This window comes from Carcharhinus amblyrhynchos, chromosome 29 (assembly GCF_965287045.1).
Source record: "Carcharhinus amblyrhynchos chromosome 29, sCarAmb.v2.hapA, whole genome shotgun sequence".
Lineage (NCBI taxonomy): Eukaryota > Metazoa > Chordata > Chondrichthyes > Carcharhiniformes > Carcharhinidae > Carcharhinus > Carcharhinus amblyrhynchos.
This window is the reverse complement of record NC_137352.1, coordinates 8,191,626-8,207,560: the sequence shown is the minus strand read 5'-3', so window position 1 is coordinate 8,207,560 and position 15,935 is coordinate 8,191,626. Positions and strand designations below refer to the sequence as shown.

Below are 15,935 nucleotides of genomic sequence, written 5' to 3'. Positions count from 1 at the left end.
GACTTGACTACCTGTAAAGACTCGCATTCCAACCATTATTTTGTAAATTGAGTTTGTGTCTTTATATGCTTTGTTTGTGATCAGAATTCCTGATGAATGAGCAGCGAGTGCTCCGAAAGCTAGTGGTTTTCGCTACCAAATAAACATGTTGGACTTTAACCTGGTGTTGTGAGACTTCTTACTCTTTTCTCTCTCTACAGATGCTGTCAGACCTGCTGAGATTTTCCAGCATTTTCTGTTTTTGTTTCGGATTTCAGAACCCGCAGTATTAGCAAACGACGCTTGATTCTACCCGCAATGTTAATCCACTGTTGCTTTCTACCGTACTGGAATATTCCAGCATTTTTAGATGCAAGAGTGAGGCAATTATGTTACAATGGGATCCAATGAATGGATCTTTCCCCTATTTCTCCTTTTGAGTGTAATCGGAGATCTGGGTGCAAACATTGTTGGTTTTCAATGAGTTTATCCCTCAATCTCTGCATAAAATCCCTTGCAATATTGAAAGTAAAATCCGCTGTGGCCCAGCACAATTGCATAGTATTTCAGAACATTATTTAAAAAAAAATGCTGTTTTAAAACATGCTCCTTGATAACACAGAGTGGCACAGTTTGATGAACGCAGAACAAAAAGTATATTTAATCAGATTCCTGTCTGCCATGAGTAGCAGTTATATATAACCAAAAATTATTTTTAGAAGTTATACAGAACTACTCATGGTAGTTATTTTCTTGAGTATTGCTGAAAAAAGACACATGTTGTTGAAGCTTTTTGTCTTGTACTCATCAGGATAATTCACCTGGAACATTCTTGTCCCAGTGGTGATTAATTTCTGGGCTTTCTGGTCAGCTCCCAGTGCAATGTTTTCCCAATTTGCACAAACAATTGTGGCAACTTGACCTGCATTTACAATTCTGAGATCATTTGAATGGATCTTTCCCCTATTTCTGGCACACTATGCCGAAATGGGCAGCATTGCCAGGGGAAATACAACTGACAACATTGCTAACTTCGTCAGGACTGGGTCTAAATCAAGAAGAACATGAGGGAAAAACACTTACTGTTTGTCTGATTGGTCACTGATCAGGATGGCTACCAGGTTCCCCTTTTCTTCTTGCTCCTTCATCAGCCTGGAAAGAAAGTGAGAGACTTGTTGTAAACTGACTAGAGTCAGACTTAAAGTAAACTTTATTTATTAGTCACAAGTAAGGCTTACATTAACGCTGCAATAAAGTTACTATAAAACTCCCCTAGTCGCCACACTCCGGCACCGGTTTGAGTACACTGAAGGAGAATTTAGCATGGCCAATCTACCTAACCAGTACGTCTTTCAGACTGTGGAAGGAAACCCACACAAACATGGGGAGAATGTGCAAACTCCACACAGACAGCGACCCAAGCCGGGAGTCGAACCCAGGTCTCCGGCACTGTGAGGCGGCAGTGCTAACCACTGTGCTGCCCCTCAGGCACAAAGGCGAAAAATAGTCAGCAGCTCAGGCAGCCTCTGTGGGGAAAGAAGTTATTAAAAACATGGATCTTTCAGCTGCCCACGATACAGTGTAGCACACAGGTTAATGAGAAGAAATTAAGTCAGTTAGGATTGTATTCATTGGAGTCTGGCAGAGAGAGAGGGCAACTCACGGAAACTTATAAAATTCGAACAGGATTAGAGAGGGTAGATTCAGGAAGAATGTTCTCGATGTTGGGGGAGTCCAGGACTAGGGGTCATTGTTTGAGGATAAGGGCTAAACCTTTTAGGAGTGAGGTGAGGAGAAATTTCTTCACCCACAGGATGGTGATTGTGTGGAATTCACGACCACAGAATGTAGTTGAGAGCAAAACATTGTGTGATTTCCAGAAGGAATTAGTTAAAGCTCTTGGGATTAAAGGATATGGAGGGAAGGTGGGGTCAGGATATTGAATTTGATGGCCAGTCATGATCATAATGAATGGCAGAGCAGGCCTGAAGGGCTGTGTGGCCTCCTCCTGCTTCTAGTTTCTGTGTATGGACATTCAATCTAAAGGATATCAAAGGGCAACTTGCACAACAAACATGAACCCCCCCCCCACCTAATTTCAGACCAATTATGTAAGTAAGCCTCTCCGATGGCGGCACAGTGACAGAGTGGTTAGCACTGCTGCCTCACAGCTCCAGGGACCTGGGTGCGATTCCCAGCATCGAATTTGCACATTTTTCTGGTGTCTGCATGGGTTTCCTCCGGGTGCTCCGGTTTCCCTCCACAGTCCAAAGATGTGGAGGTTAGGTGGATTGCCCATGCTAAATTTAGTGTCCCAGGAAATGTAGAATAGGGGGATTGACAGGATAACTATGTGAGGTTACAGGGATGGGGCCTGGGTGGGATTGTTGTCAGTGCAGACTCAATGGGCCGAATGGCCTCCTTCTGCACCTGTAGCGATTCTATGATTCTTCATGTTCAGATGGAGAATTGAAAGTCGTGGAAAGAAGCAACTGGGCATTTCGATGGGGAGGATGAACACTGAAGGTTTTTCTGGTAGAATGAAGCTAAAGGGGCCAAACTACCTCCCTCATCCATCCATATTGGCCGTACCAACAACAATCTTGGATTTTCTCATGGTGATTCCTTTACTAAGCTTTGGTGCAATTTAATGCGTAATTATACTGAGGCAGGGTTTAAAAGCCTTAGTCACAGTCGGCAGGCAGTAAGAAGCATCTCAGAAGGACTCCTTTAAGCATAAAAGCTCCAGGGATAGAAGGCAGCATCAGAAATTCTTCTAAATGCGGAGGAAAACTCACAGTTTTGAAACACTTGCATTTCAGATGCCAGCTGCCAAAATGTACTCAAGCTAATTTCTGACAACATCACATTTCTAAAGTACAAATCCCAATTTCTGTTCCTTGAGATCCATGGGGTAGATGTGAAGGCAGCAACCTTCTGAATCCATCTGTTTGTCACCTCAACGAAGATGCGGGTTCCCTGATGCTCGGTGACACCAGGCAAAACCATCAAATGAGCAGAAGACTCAGGGCCAGATTTTACCATCAAGTTGCCCCCGTTTGTGGGCACCAAAACTTGATAAAGTCGGGCGTGAGGCGAGAGCGTGATCCGAGACCACCTCCATGTCCATTCCCCCTTTACCAATGGCCAAAAACGGCCAAAATCAGGACTGCGCCCAAAACGCATTTGCAGGCATTTGAATTGATTTAATGGGCTGCATGCCCAAACTTAGCAGCACTCCCTTCTCTACCCTATACGAGAATTTAGCTTGGTTAATGCATGTAACTAGCACACCTTTCCGACTGTGGGAGCAAACCCACATAGACATAGGGAGAACGTGTGGATTCCACACAGTCACTCAAGCCGGGAATCAAACTCAGGTCCCTGGAGCTGTGAGGCAGCAGTGCTAAACACTGTGTCACCATGCTGCCCATACATACATGCTGATTAAATTTTTTACACACAGTTTTTATGTTCCCTACAAGTTTACTCTCGTACTCTATTTTCTCCTTCTTAGTCAATCATTTTGTTTTCCTTTGCTGAATTCTAACCTGCTCCCAATCCTCGCGTCTGCTGCTTTTTCTGATCAATTTGTATGTCTCGCCCTTGGATCTAACACTATCTTTAATTTCCCACGTAAGCCACAATTTTGCCATCTTTCCCATTTTATTTTTGTACTAGGCAGGAATGGACCATTATTGCATTCACCCATGCACTCTTTGAATGTTTTCCATTGCCTATCCACCATCATCCCTTTAAGTAATGTTCCCCAATCCTTTATTGCTAACTTGTGCCTCATACCAGCATAGTTTCCTTTATTTAAATTCAGGACCCTACTCCTAGAATTAATTACAACACCCTCCGTCATGATGAAGAATTCTATCACATTATGGTCACTTGATTGCCAATGATTCCTTTCTCAATATTGGGGTGGCACGGAGGTTAGCAGGGGCCCGGGTTCAATTCTGGCCTTGGGACACTGTGTGGAGTTTGCAGATCCTCCCCATATCTCCATGCGTTTCCTCTGGATACTCCAGTTTCCTCCCAAAGTCCAAAGATGTGCGGGTTAGGTAGATTGGCCATGCTACATTGCCCATTAGTGTCAGGTGGACTGGCAAGGGTAAATACGTGGGGTTACGGGGATAGGCTTTGGGTGGGATTGTGGCTGGTGCAGACTCGATGGATCAAATGGCCTTCTTCTGACCTGTAGAGATTCTATGTCTACACTATACACAGACTAGGAAGGCCTGTTCTCTCATCTCTCATTGGTTCCTCATTGTATTGGTCCAGAATACCATCCTGTACTCTCTCCAGGAATTCCTCCTCCATGGTATTGTGACTAATTTGATTAAACCAATTGATATGCTTGATTTTAATCTGCATAATTACAGATGTTCCTTAATCATATGCATCTCTAATTTCCTGTTTAATGCCATCCCCAAATCACCGTTACAGTTTGAGGGTCTATATACAACCCCCATGAATGTTTCTTGTACCTTGATGTTTCTCAGCTCTACCTACACAGATACCACATTGTTGGAGCTAATATTCCATCGTTATTCCATCAATTCCCTCTTTAACCAGCAATGCAACCTAACCACCTTTTTGTTTTTGTCTGTCCTCCTTGGGTTTCCTCCAGGTGCTCCGGTTTCCTCCCACAGTCCGAAAGACCTGTTGGTTAGGTGAATTGGCCACGCTAAATTCTCCCTCAGTGTACCTGAACAGGCGCCGGAGTGTGGTAACTAGGGGATTTTCACAGTAACTTCATTGCAGTGTTAATGTAAGCCTACTTGTGACACTAATACATAAACATTAAAATAAAACTCTTTTCCCTGGATATTTAGTTCCCATCCTTGGTCACCTTGCAGCCATGTCTCTGTAATCTCAAATATATCACACTAACTTACATCTATTTGCGCCATTTCTTCATCCACTTTACTGTGAACACTGTGCCAATAAGCCAATATTTGTGTGAATTAATAAACTTTAATTTTAAACCAAAAAACCTACTTTACTAAGTAAAATTCCTTCAGTTGTTTGCCTCTCACATTTCACAGAATGAAAAACACCATTATCAAGTGGTGTCTCTTGGCTTCTCTCTCTCAATCGGAAGAAACCTCACTTTTCTCAACCATACGGAGGTTCGATGGACCCTTCAATCTAATAATTATGACATCAGTTATTGTCAAACAACTGCAAGGTCAGGCAATCGTTTAACAACTCCGAGTATTTGCCGTACAACAATATCAAAGCACTCCTATTTCATTTCTTGTGCAAGACAACATCCTGTAAACTAAAGACTTTTTTCGTACCGTTTCCCATTTTCGTAAAGCCGAGCAACTTCGTTCTTCAACTCTTGCTCTTTCTGAACAAACTCTTTCTTCTCCTTTTCAGATTTCTTCTTCAGTTCTTCCAGTTTTACTTTCATGTCCTGGACCTGCTTAACGTTATTCTTCATTGTGTAAAAAAGAAAAAGAATCGTTCATTTACTGGTTTTTCAGACTTAGCCGTCATGCAAAAATTAATCCTCTTTCTTAAAAGCAGTTCCATTCTCCATCGAATCGTGGAATCCCAACAGTGGGGAAGGAGGCCATTCAGTCCATCAAATCTGCACCGACAACAATCCCACCCAGGCCCTATTTGCATCATCCCATGCATTCACCCTGCTAATCCCCCTAAGGGGCTACTGAGCGTGGCCAATCAATTTAATCTGCACAGCTTTGATCTGTGGGAGGAAACCGGCGCACCCCCATGCAGACACGGGGAGAATGTGCAAATCCACACAGACAGTCACCTGAGGTTAGCATTGAACCCGGGTCCCTGGCGCTGTGAGACAGCAGTGTTAACCACTGTGCCATCGTGGTTAAGCACTAAGAGCTAACTGAATGGCAGGACAGGATTTATGGAGGTCAAATGGCCTACTCCTGTTCCTATTTCTTTATTGTCATAAGTAGGTTTGCATTAACACTGCAACGACGTCACTGTGGAAATCCCGTAGTCACCACACTCTGGCACCTGTTCGGGTACACCGAGGGACTATTCAACTGGGGCAATGCACCTATCCAGTACTTCTTTTGGACTGTGGGAGGAAACTGGAGCACCCGGAGGAAACCCATACAGACAGAGGGGAACTTGCACACAGACAGTTACCCAAGGCCAGAATTGAACCCGGGTCCTTGGCGCTGTGAGGCAGCAGCGCGAACCATTGTGCCAGCGTGCCACCCACATTTTAGCAATCCATTTTGCATCATGGAATGTGAGATGCAAACGCTGAAGGCATCATCGAAAACTTCAAAAAATAAAGAGTGATTTGACCCTGACAGTAGGAATTGAATTATCAACACAACAGCCGTGGGCACTGCACGGAACTGTTGATTCAGTCCCAGTGTTGAATCAATCTCAGTCAGTCCACTAATGGCTCAATTCTATTCCAGGCAGAGTCACAAAATCTTTCTGCAATTCTGCACCATGTGGAAACATTTGTTTTATTGTCACGTACACTTGTTGTATTTTGTGCCTGAGGTCACAGTGCTTGAGCGGATAGTCTGACCTCTGCAACATTAGTGAGCGCGTCAACGAGTTCATCGGCATTTGCTGGTAGCAGTCACAGGGAGACAGATTATTACCAGAATGGGTGCAAATTGAGAGAGACAGACACTCAATGAGACCTTGGAGTCCTCGTGCATCAGTCATTGAAAATAAGCGCGCAAGTACAGCGGGCAGTTAAAGGCGGCAAATGGTATGTTGGCCCTTATAGTGAGAAGATTTGAGTATAGGAATAGGGGTGTTTAGCTGCAATTATATAGGGTATTGGTAAGGCCACATTTAGAGTATTATGTGCAGTTTTGGTGTCCTTATCTGAGGAAGGATGTCCTTGCTATAGAGGGAGTGCAGTGAAGTTTTACCAGGCTGATTCCTGGCATGGCAGGACTGTCATATGAGGAGAGACTAAACCAGTTAGGGTTATATTCACTGGAGTTTAGAAGAGTGAAAGAGGATCTCATAAAAACTTATAAAATTCGAACAGGATTAGACAGGGTAGATTGAGAAAGAATGTTCTCAATTGTGTGCGAATCCAGAACTCGGGGTCATAGTTCGAGGATAAGGGGTAAACCTTTTAGAACTGAGATGAAGAGAAATTTCTTCACCCAGAGGATGGTGAATGTGTGGAATTCACTCCCACAGAAAATAGTTGAGGCCAAAACATTGTCTGATTTCAAGAAAAAATTAGATCTAGTTCTTGGGGCTAAAGGGATTGAAGAATATGGGGGAAAGGTGAGATCAGGATATTGAATTCGATGATCAGCCATGATTAAGATGAATGGTGGGGCAGGCTTGAAGGGCCGGATGGCCTACTCGTACTTCTAGTTTCTATGATACAAGGATAAGCTTGATGGAAATGCTGGATGAAGAGTAGCTCGTATGAACTTATTTGTAACTTTGTGACCTTTGAAAGAGAGATTCCGCTGTTTTTATACTATGATTATCAGGACTGAGGTCAACAGCTACAGCAGTGATGTTAATCAGCTAAAAGCTTGGAAAGAAACTGAAATGATCCTAATTTTGCAAGCTTTAAACACCAACTCATGCAGTGCAGCACGGTGGCACAGTGGTTAGCACTGCTGCCTCACTGTGCCAGGGACCCGGGTTCAATGCCCGGTTTGGGTCACTGTCTGTGTGGAGTTGGCATATTCTCCCTGTGTCTGTGTGGGTTCCCGCCGGGTGCTCCGGTTCCCTCCCATAGTCTGAAAGACATGCTGGTTAGGTGAATTGGCCACGCTAAATTTTCCCTCAGTGTACCCGAACAGGAACCGGAGTGTGGTGCCTAGGGGATTTTCACAGTAACTTGTTAAGTGTTAATGTAAGTCTACTTGTGACACTAATAAATAAACTTTTACTTTAACTCCGGGCTGGTTTAAAAACAGCCTGCGGGTTACATTTCAGTGGAGCGAGATTCCCTGCACCATGAAATCCCGGATGCTAATTTCAGTTGCAGCTCTCATGCCTCTTCTCTGTCGAATAAGGATTGATACAGAAAATTTGGCATTGCTTAAGATCACTTCACAGGAAATGTAAACACAACTCTGCTCCATAAAAGAAAACAGTAGAAATTGTTTAACTCGAACAGTGTTTACTCTCTGCTAGCTGCAGCTCTCAGCGTAATTCAAATTTTATCAGCAGGGAATGTGGATAAATTATTTTCAACTGCTGGTATCACAAATACCTGTAACATGATTACTCGTTTAGTTCGGAGCTTGAACTCTTAAGCCCCATTTTTACAAAACCTTCCGCAGCATTTTAAAAATTAATTCTCAGAGTAAGGTCGTCACTTGCAAAGGCCCATCTTTAGTTGCCCTTGGGATAAGAACATAACATAAGAACATAAGGGAAGCTGGTGGTGAACTGCCTTCTGGAATAGCACCAATCTATCAGGCGGCGCGGTAGCACATTGGCTAGCACTGCTGCCTCACAGCACCAGGGACCCAGGTTCGATTCCAGTCTTGGGTCACTGTCTGTGTGGGGTTTGCACATTCTCCCCACGTCTGTGTGGGTTTTCTCCAGGTGCTCCGGTTTCCTCCCACAGACCAAAGATGTGCGGATTGGGCATGGTAAATTGCTCAAACATGCGTAGGTTAGATGGAGGGTGGCACAGTGGCAAACGGTTGCAGGAGGGTTACAAAGAAAGGACGCGGGGAAAAGGGCATGGGTAAGATACTCTGTCAGAGAGTGGGTGCGGACTTGATGGGCCGAATGGCCTCTTTGGGGTGACTGGGATTCTATGAAATGCTGAAGGTACACACAGAGTGCTGCCAGGGTCTTCACACAGTGAGAAATGACCAAGTCAGAATCGTGTGTTAGATGGTTGTGAACGATGGTGTGCTCACACACCTTTTTGCTGAAAGGTTTTTTTTTAAAAAACGTTTCCTGCAGCTCACAGTTTCAGTGGTTTCAAGCTCACAGCCTGAGGTGATATCATTGCTGGGAGGAGATAAACAATTGTCGGCAGGTAAGGTGAGAGGGATTGTCTTCAGTTTTGAGTTGGGTTTAGAAGGGAGTGGACATCAGATTGAAAGCAGCGTCTCTTCTCTCTCCCCCTGCTTTTAGGAAATTCTGCTGTTTAGCTGAAAGCCTTCCTGGAGAAAATCTTATTCTCAGGGGCTGGACCAGAGTCTCTCGTGCTTTGTGAAGCTGTCTTGTCTTCAGTCTGTTCTGAGTCTCAGGTTCATTGGACCGCAGAATTCAACTAACGGCCTCAACCCCAGTATCAAGTGAGCATTAATCTGTGCCCTGTTAAACCTGTGAAAAGAATTTCTTCATTGTCTATGGGTTTTGGTTTTAAAGTTTAAAGTTTATTTATTAGTGTCACAAGTAGGCTTACATTACGCTGCAATTAAGTTACTGTGAAAATCCCCTAACCGCCATACCCCTGTGCCTGTTCCGGTACACTGAGCGAAAATTTATCATGGCCAATTCACCTAACCTGCACATCTTTGGACAATGGGAGGAAACTGGAGCACCGGGAGGAAACCCACGCTGACATGGGGAGAACGTGCAAACTCCACACAGTCAGTGACCCAAGCTGGGAATTGAACCTGAGTTCCTGGCCTTGTGAGGCAGCAGTGCTAACCACTGTGCCACTGTAATTGGAACACATTAGACATATTCACTGAGGATTATACCTCATAGTGGTTGTTTTGTTTCTTGCTTGTAATTGACAAAAGTTCTTGTTAATTTTCTTACCATACATGTTGACGATATTCTTAAATAAACTGTGTTTGATAAAAGCTCCCCAGTGGGTCACTTGAATCAGACCTGAAGTGAAACATCTCGTGCTTATCCTAGCCAAACTCAAGATGCAATATTTATGATTCAGGCTGACTTCATAAAACACCTCGGTGTTTCTGACCTGAACCATGAGGTTAAAAATAGTATTTTTAATGATACATCCATTATAGCGAAAGATATAAAAATACTTTCCTGCAGTGGAATGTTTTAAGGGTGCCCTGTATATAACAAACTTGGAAATCAAATCAGTGTCTATGTTACATCGTCGGGTGTGAGTAGGGGAGCTGAACCCACAATGTTCTGATCCCTGGAGAGCAGCTCAACTCAATACAATCCCCAGTGTTTTGGGATCAATATTTATCCCTCAAATCAAAAGGAACTGATGATGATCATGCTGCTGTTTGTGGGAGCTTGCTGTGTACAAATTGGCTGCCACATTTCCTGCATTACTGATGCGATCTTGAAGGTAAAGTGCTGCATTGGGCGTAAAGTGTTTTGAGATGCCCTGAAGCCACAAATATGAATTTAACATGAAACAAAAACAGAAAATGCTGGAAAATCTCAGACAGTCTGACTGCATCTGTGGGGAGAGAATAGAGCCGGTGTTTCGAGTCTGGGTGATCCTTTGTCAGGGTATAAATCTCTTCTGACTTTACTTTCCCTTAGCTCTGACAAAGGGTCATCTAGACTTGAAATGTTGGATCTATTCTCTCCCCACAAATGCAGTCAGACCCTCTGAGATTTTCTAGCATTCTCTGTTTTAGTTTCAGATTCCAACATCCACAGTATTTTGCCCTTATCAATTTAACACAGGTCCTTATTGCTCTTCGCATCTTACCTGATAAATATTCTCCTCTTCCTCTTGTCGCTGCTGAAGCCTTCGGACTTTGACCTGGAGCTGGTTCTCCATCTGTATCTGTCGATCCAACACCTCCTGGTATTTGTCCTTCAAAATCTCCCGTTCAGCCGTCACTTCATTCTGAAGCGGTCACACGAGGACAGATTAAGAAAAGGTAATGACTTAACGCAAAGAGTAAATCCTTCCTTCTGCAAGTTTCACAAAACCCTGCCCTAGATGATGAGCTTCTTCTAAAGTTTACTTATTATTGTCACAAGTAACGCAATGAAGTTACTGTGAAAATCCCCGAGTTGCCACACTCTGGTGCCTGTTCGGGTACACTGAGGGAGAATTTAGCATGGCCAATGCACCCTAACCAGCACGTCTATCGGACTGTGGGAAGAAACCAGAGCACCTGGAGGAAAACCAGGCAGACACAGGGAAAACGTATAGATTCTGCACAGGCAGTGATCCCACGCCGGGAATTAAACCCGGATCCCTGGCACTGTGAGGCAGCAGTACTAACCACTGCGTCACCACGGAACCAGATTAGTCAGTTGGTAACGCATTAACCCGAAATAGGGAGCCCAAAGACAACATTAAGTTTGGCTGCTTCGCATGTTTTGAAATCATAGGATCACTACAGTGCAGAAGGAGGCCATCCGGCCCATCAGGGCTGCACTGTCTCTCTCTGACAGAGTATCTTACCCACCCTATTCCCTGACCCTACACATTTACCATGGTTAATCCATCCAACCTACACATCTTTGGACACTAAGGGGCAATTTAGCGTGGCCAATCCATCTAAACCGTGCATCTTTGGACAGTGGCAGGAAACCGGAGCACTCGGAGGAAACCCACGCAGAAACGGGGAGAATGTGCAACTCCACACAGGCAGTGAACCAAGGCAGGAATTGAACCCGGGTCCCTGATGCTGTGAGGCAGCAGCACTAACCACTGTGCCACCCTGACATGGAACGAATGGGTACAGGGATCCATCTGCTGCCAAATGTTGCCACTTCTACATTTACTATCTTTCGGGATTAAATAAAAACAATTCTTGAAGGTACGAAAATGCTGATTTCTGCAATAACTAACACAGCGATATCTCTTACCCAATGAATGGGTGGATTTTGGCAAGCTTACCCCATCAACTGCGTGAACTTCCCTGATCTATGGAAAGGTGGGAACAAGGAAATGGAATGATTGAAATCTGGGACCCAGCAGCTAGCAGCAACGATGAATTTGCAGTATTTACTCACCATGTACTTATCAACATCCTGGTCTGTACTGACCACTGCATCCACAGTAACATGGTCTGTCTGCAATGGAAAATAGCCAGTTTATCATTCTAGTATTGAGCAGATTCACAATCACTCATGGAACATTTTGGTAAAAATTTTAAATTTACTTAATAAAAGAAATCAAACGGTCTTGCAAAGAACAAAACAGAAGGAAAGCTTAATGCCATCACGTTAAATACCCCAGGGCTAAAAACATCTCAGACTGCTGTCAGGGCAAGGGATGGAGTCGGTAGCGAGGGAATGGAGCTTGGAAGCCGGACTGAAAACAATGCCATTGGCCCTTCCGACATTTCTACTCATTCAGGGCTGGATGTTGGATATGGAGTCTGATAATTTAGCAACAGTGGAGAAATCAAGGGAGGTGGCAGCGAGTAGAACTATATATCATCAGCAAGTGTGGGATTCGATACCACAGAAAGCAGTTGAGGCCAAAACATTGCACGTTTTCAAGGTGTTAGATATAGTTCTTTTGGCAAAGGGGATTAAAGGTGGGATGGGAGTGAGGAAGGAGGGATTAGGCTATTGAGTTGGATGATCTACCAAGATCATAATGAGTGATGGTGCAGACTCAAAGGGCTGAATGGCCAACTCTTGCTCCTATTTTCTATGCTTCTATACAACTACACGTCTTCAGATGATATTGACGAGGGACAACATGTAGATAGAAAGAAAGAAGGATACCAAGGATACATTTTTGGGATTCACCAGTGTAATAGTGCAGGAGCAGGACCATAGGAATTAGGAGCAGAAGTAGGCAAATTCACCCTTCAGTCAGACCATAGCTGATCTCTTCTTGTCTCAAACCCACCTCCCTACCTGTTCCCCATATCCCTTTCATCCATTTTTTTATTAGAAATATATCTATCTCCTTCTTGAAACCATTCACACTGTACCGTGCTATGCAGCAGCGAATTCCACAAATTCACAAGAAGTAGTCCCTCCTTACCTCAGTTTTAAATCTACCGCCTCTCAACCTATACCTGTGACCTCTTGTTCGAGGTTGCCCCATAAGAGGAAACATTTGACCTACATTTACTTTATCAATCCCTTTTAAAATTTTATATACCTCGATCAGATCCCCTCTTCAGCGAGTATGAGCCCAAACTGTTTATCTCTCCTCGTTTGTTAACCGTTTCATCCCCGGAATCAATCTGGTGAATCTCCTCTGAACCGCAGGAAGGAATTAAGGGTAATTTGCTCACTACAATTAGACAGATAAAAATGGAACCAGGTGACAGCAGCCCCACCCAAGTGCAGAATCATAGAACCCGACACTGCAGAAGGAGGCCATTCAGTCCATCGAGTCTGCACCAACATCAATCCCACCCAGGCCCTATCTCCATTTAGTTACCCTGCTAATTTCTCTAGTCTATCACATCCCGAGACACTAAGGGCCATGGCCAATCAAACTAACCCCCACATCTTTGGAGGAAACCGGAGCACCTGGGGGAAACCCACGCCTCTCAACCTCTATCTATATAGGTCCCGCTGACTCACAATGACGTGGGGAGAATGTGCAAACTCCACACAGACAGTGACCCAAGCCAGGAATCGAACCCTGGTCTCTAGAGTTGTGAGGCAGCAGTGCCAACCACTGTGCCACCGTGCTGCCCAACAGTGGGGGGATGGTGCAGTCAACCTCATCAACAGCTGCAGACAGGTCGTGAAGGAGAAGGAGGGCAAGTTTATCTTTGTCACACTCACATCGGATGTCATTTTTGGCTTTGATAAAAGCCCTTCTCACACTCTGGCAGAATCCTGATTGGAGGGGCACGTATCGAAAAGATACGTCTGACGGTGCAGTACTCTCTCAGGACTGCATCGCAAGTGTCAGCCTAGACCTGGTGCACAAACTCCTGAAGTGGGGCTTCAACCCAGGCCCCTCTGACTCACAATGATAATATATGACACGCACATTATTTATGCGCATTTTGCCTTAGCCTTACCTGCACTGAAGAATCTGTTAATGACTTCCGCATTGTCAACTGTTTCAAATTATTGTGCTGTGTGTCCAGGGTGTCGGTGGGTTCCTCTCGATGTAGTGTTTTTACCATCATCTCTTCACTGGTTGGCACACTGTCCCCAGTGCTCCACTTCTCTCTATTTTGCCCATACCTCGCTGCCAGCTCACTGTACCGCAGTGGTTCATCATGAAGTGCCGTGGGGGAGTGGCCCTTTGGAGTATCAGTCAGCAAACTCTGCCCCATGTGGGTCGGTGTGTGGGGGCGGAGGGGCTCTCTACAGTCACCAAAAGGCACAGATGTTTGGACTCCACAGACCATTCCAGCCTCTGCATGGCCAGCCATTACATCCGGTACATGATCAACAAAGCTGTCCTCTGCGCTGTGTTCTGGGTCCGATTCGTAGATATCATCAAAGTCTTGTGCGAGTGACCCAGAACATTGCGGAGTAGTGTACACTGTGGGCTCCAAGTCTGCAGGAAGGGGCTGTTGTTTGGATGAGGATTGGTCAGAATCACTGCGGAAGATCAAAAACACAGTGAACGTATCACAAATTATACTGTTGTCCAAAGATGTGTGGGTTAGGCTGATTGGCCATGCTAAATTCCCTCTGAAGTGTCCCAGGATGTGTTTATTAGAGGGATTAGCAAGGCAAATACGTGGGGTTACAGGGATAGGACCTGGGTAAGATGCTACTGTCAAAAAGTTGGTGTAGACCAAATGGCCTCCTTCTGCACTTTGACAAAGGATCATCTGGACTCAAAACATCAGCTTTTTTCTCTCCTTACAGATGCTGCCAGACCTGCTGAGATTTTCCAGCCTTTTCTCTTTTGGTTTCAGATTCCAGCATTCGCCGTAATATGCTTTTATCATTCTGCACTGTAGGGGTTCTATATGTACATTCCAATTTATTAAATAAAGTTTCAGTATCGGTCTTAGTTAATTAAAATCAAAGATCCAATCATTTGCAGTTCAGAAAAAACACAAGCATTTCTCTTCTGGTCACCCTATTATAGAAAGGATATCATTAAACTAGAAAGAGTGCAGAAAAGATTTACTAGGATGCTACCCAGACTTGATGGTTTGAGTTATAAGGAGAGGCTGTATAGACTGGGACTTTTTCCTCTGGAGCACAAGAGGCTTAGGGGTGATCTTATAGAGGTCTATAAAATAATGAGGGGTATAGATCAACTAGATAGTCAATATCTTTTCCCAGAATTAAGGGAGTCTGAAACTAGAAGGTATAGGTTTAAGGTGAGAGGGGAGAGATACAAAAGGGTCCAGAGGGGCAATTCTTTCGCACAGAGGGTGGTGAATATCTGGAATGAGCTGCCAGAGGTAGTAGTAGAGACAGGTACAATTCTGTCTTTTAAAAAGTGTTTGGATATTTGCATGGATAAGATGACTATAGAAGGAATGGGTCAAATGCAGGCAATTAGGGCTAGCTTAGGGGTCAAAAAAAGGGATGGTATGGACAAGTTGGGCTGAAGGGTCTGTTTCCATGCTGTAAACTCTTTGACTTTATGGCTCTATAACAGTCGGGCAGAATAATTTAAACACAATCGATCATCGCATCCTTTTTCATTTCTGACCAAGAGACCATCTTTCTAGGTGCGGAGATGTTCTTGCTGGCAAAACCAGGCCAGGGGAGTACAAAACCCAGTCTTCTTTAGCTTCCCACACAATTTCCCGGTTAGCCACACTGATCCACCAGCCAGCTGGGGAGATTGCACCCATAAGATTCTGAGGGGTCTCAAAAAGGTCAACGTGAGGAGGATGTCTCCTCTTACGGGAGAATCTAGAACTAGGGGCCACTGTTTAAAAATGAGGGGTAAAGAAACATAGAAACTAGGAACAGGAGTAGGCTGTTTGGCCCTTTGAGCTTGCTCTGTCACTCAATATGATTACGACTGACCCTCTACCTCAATGGCATATTCTCACTTTCTCCTGGCAGCATGGTGGCACTGCTGCCTCTCAGCTCCAAGGACCTGGGTTGGATTCCCAGTTCGGGTCACTGTCTGTGTGGAGTTTGCTCGATCTCCCTGCGTCTGCATGGATTTCCTCCGG

General features: G+C 44.5%; 1 protein-coding gene across 2 annotated transcripts in view; it reads right to left on the bottom strand.

Moving 5' to 3' along the window:
- LOC145359847 (RING finger protein 214-like) overlaps window positions 1-15,935 on the bottom strand; it is a 44,506-nt gene that overhangs the window by 25,047 nt on the left and 3,524 nt on the right. For both annotated transcript variants that reach the window (XM_080214641.1, XM_080214643.1), the window contains exons 3-7: window positions 13,854-14,385; window positions 11,866-11,925; window positions 10,604-10,744; window positions 5,292-5,431; window positions 1,063-1,131 (exon numbers count right to left, since the gene is read on the bottom strand). In XM_080214641.1, coding sequence (XP_080070767.1) covers window positions 1,063-1,131; window positions 5,292-5,431; window positions 10,604-10,744; window positions 11,866-11,925; window positions 13,854-14,385 — 942 coding nt within the window. The remainder of the gene's footprint in view (window positions 1-1,062; window positions 1,132-5,291; window positions 5,432-10,603; window positions 10,745-11,865; window positions 11,926-13,853; window positions 14,386-15,935) is intronic.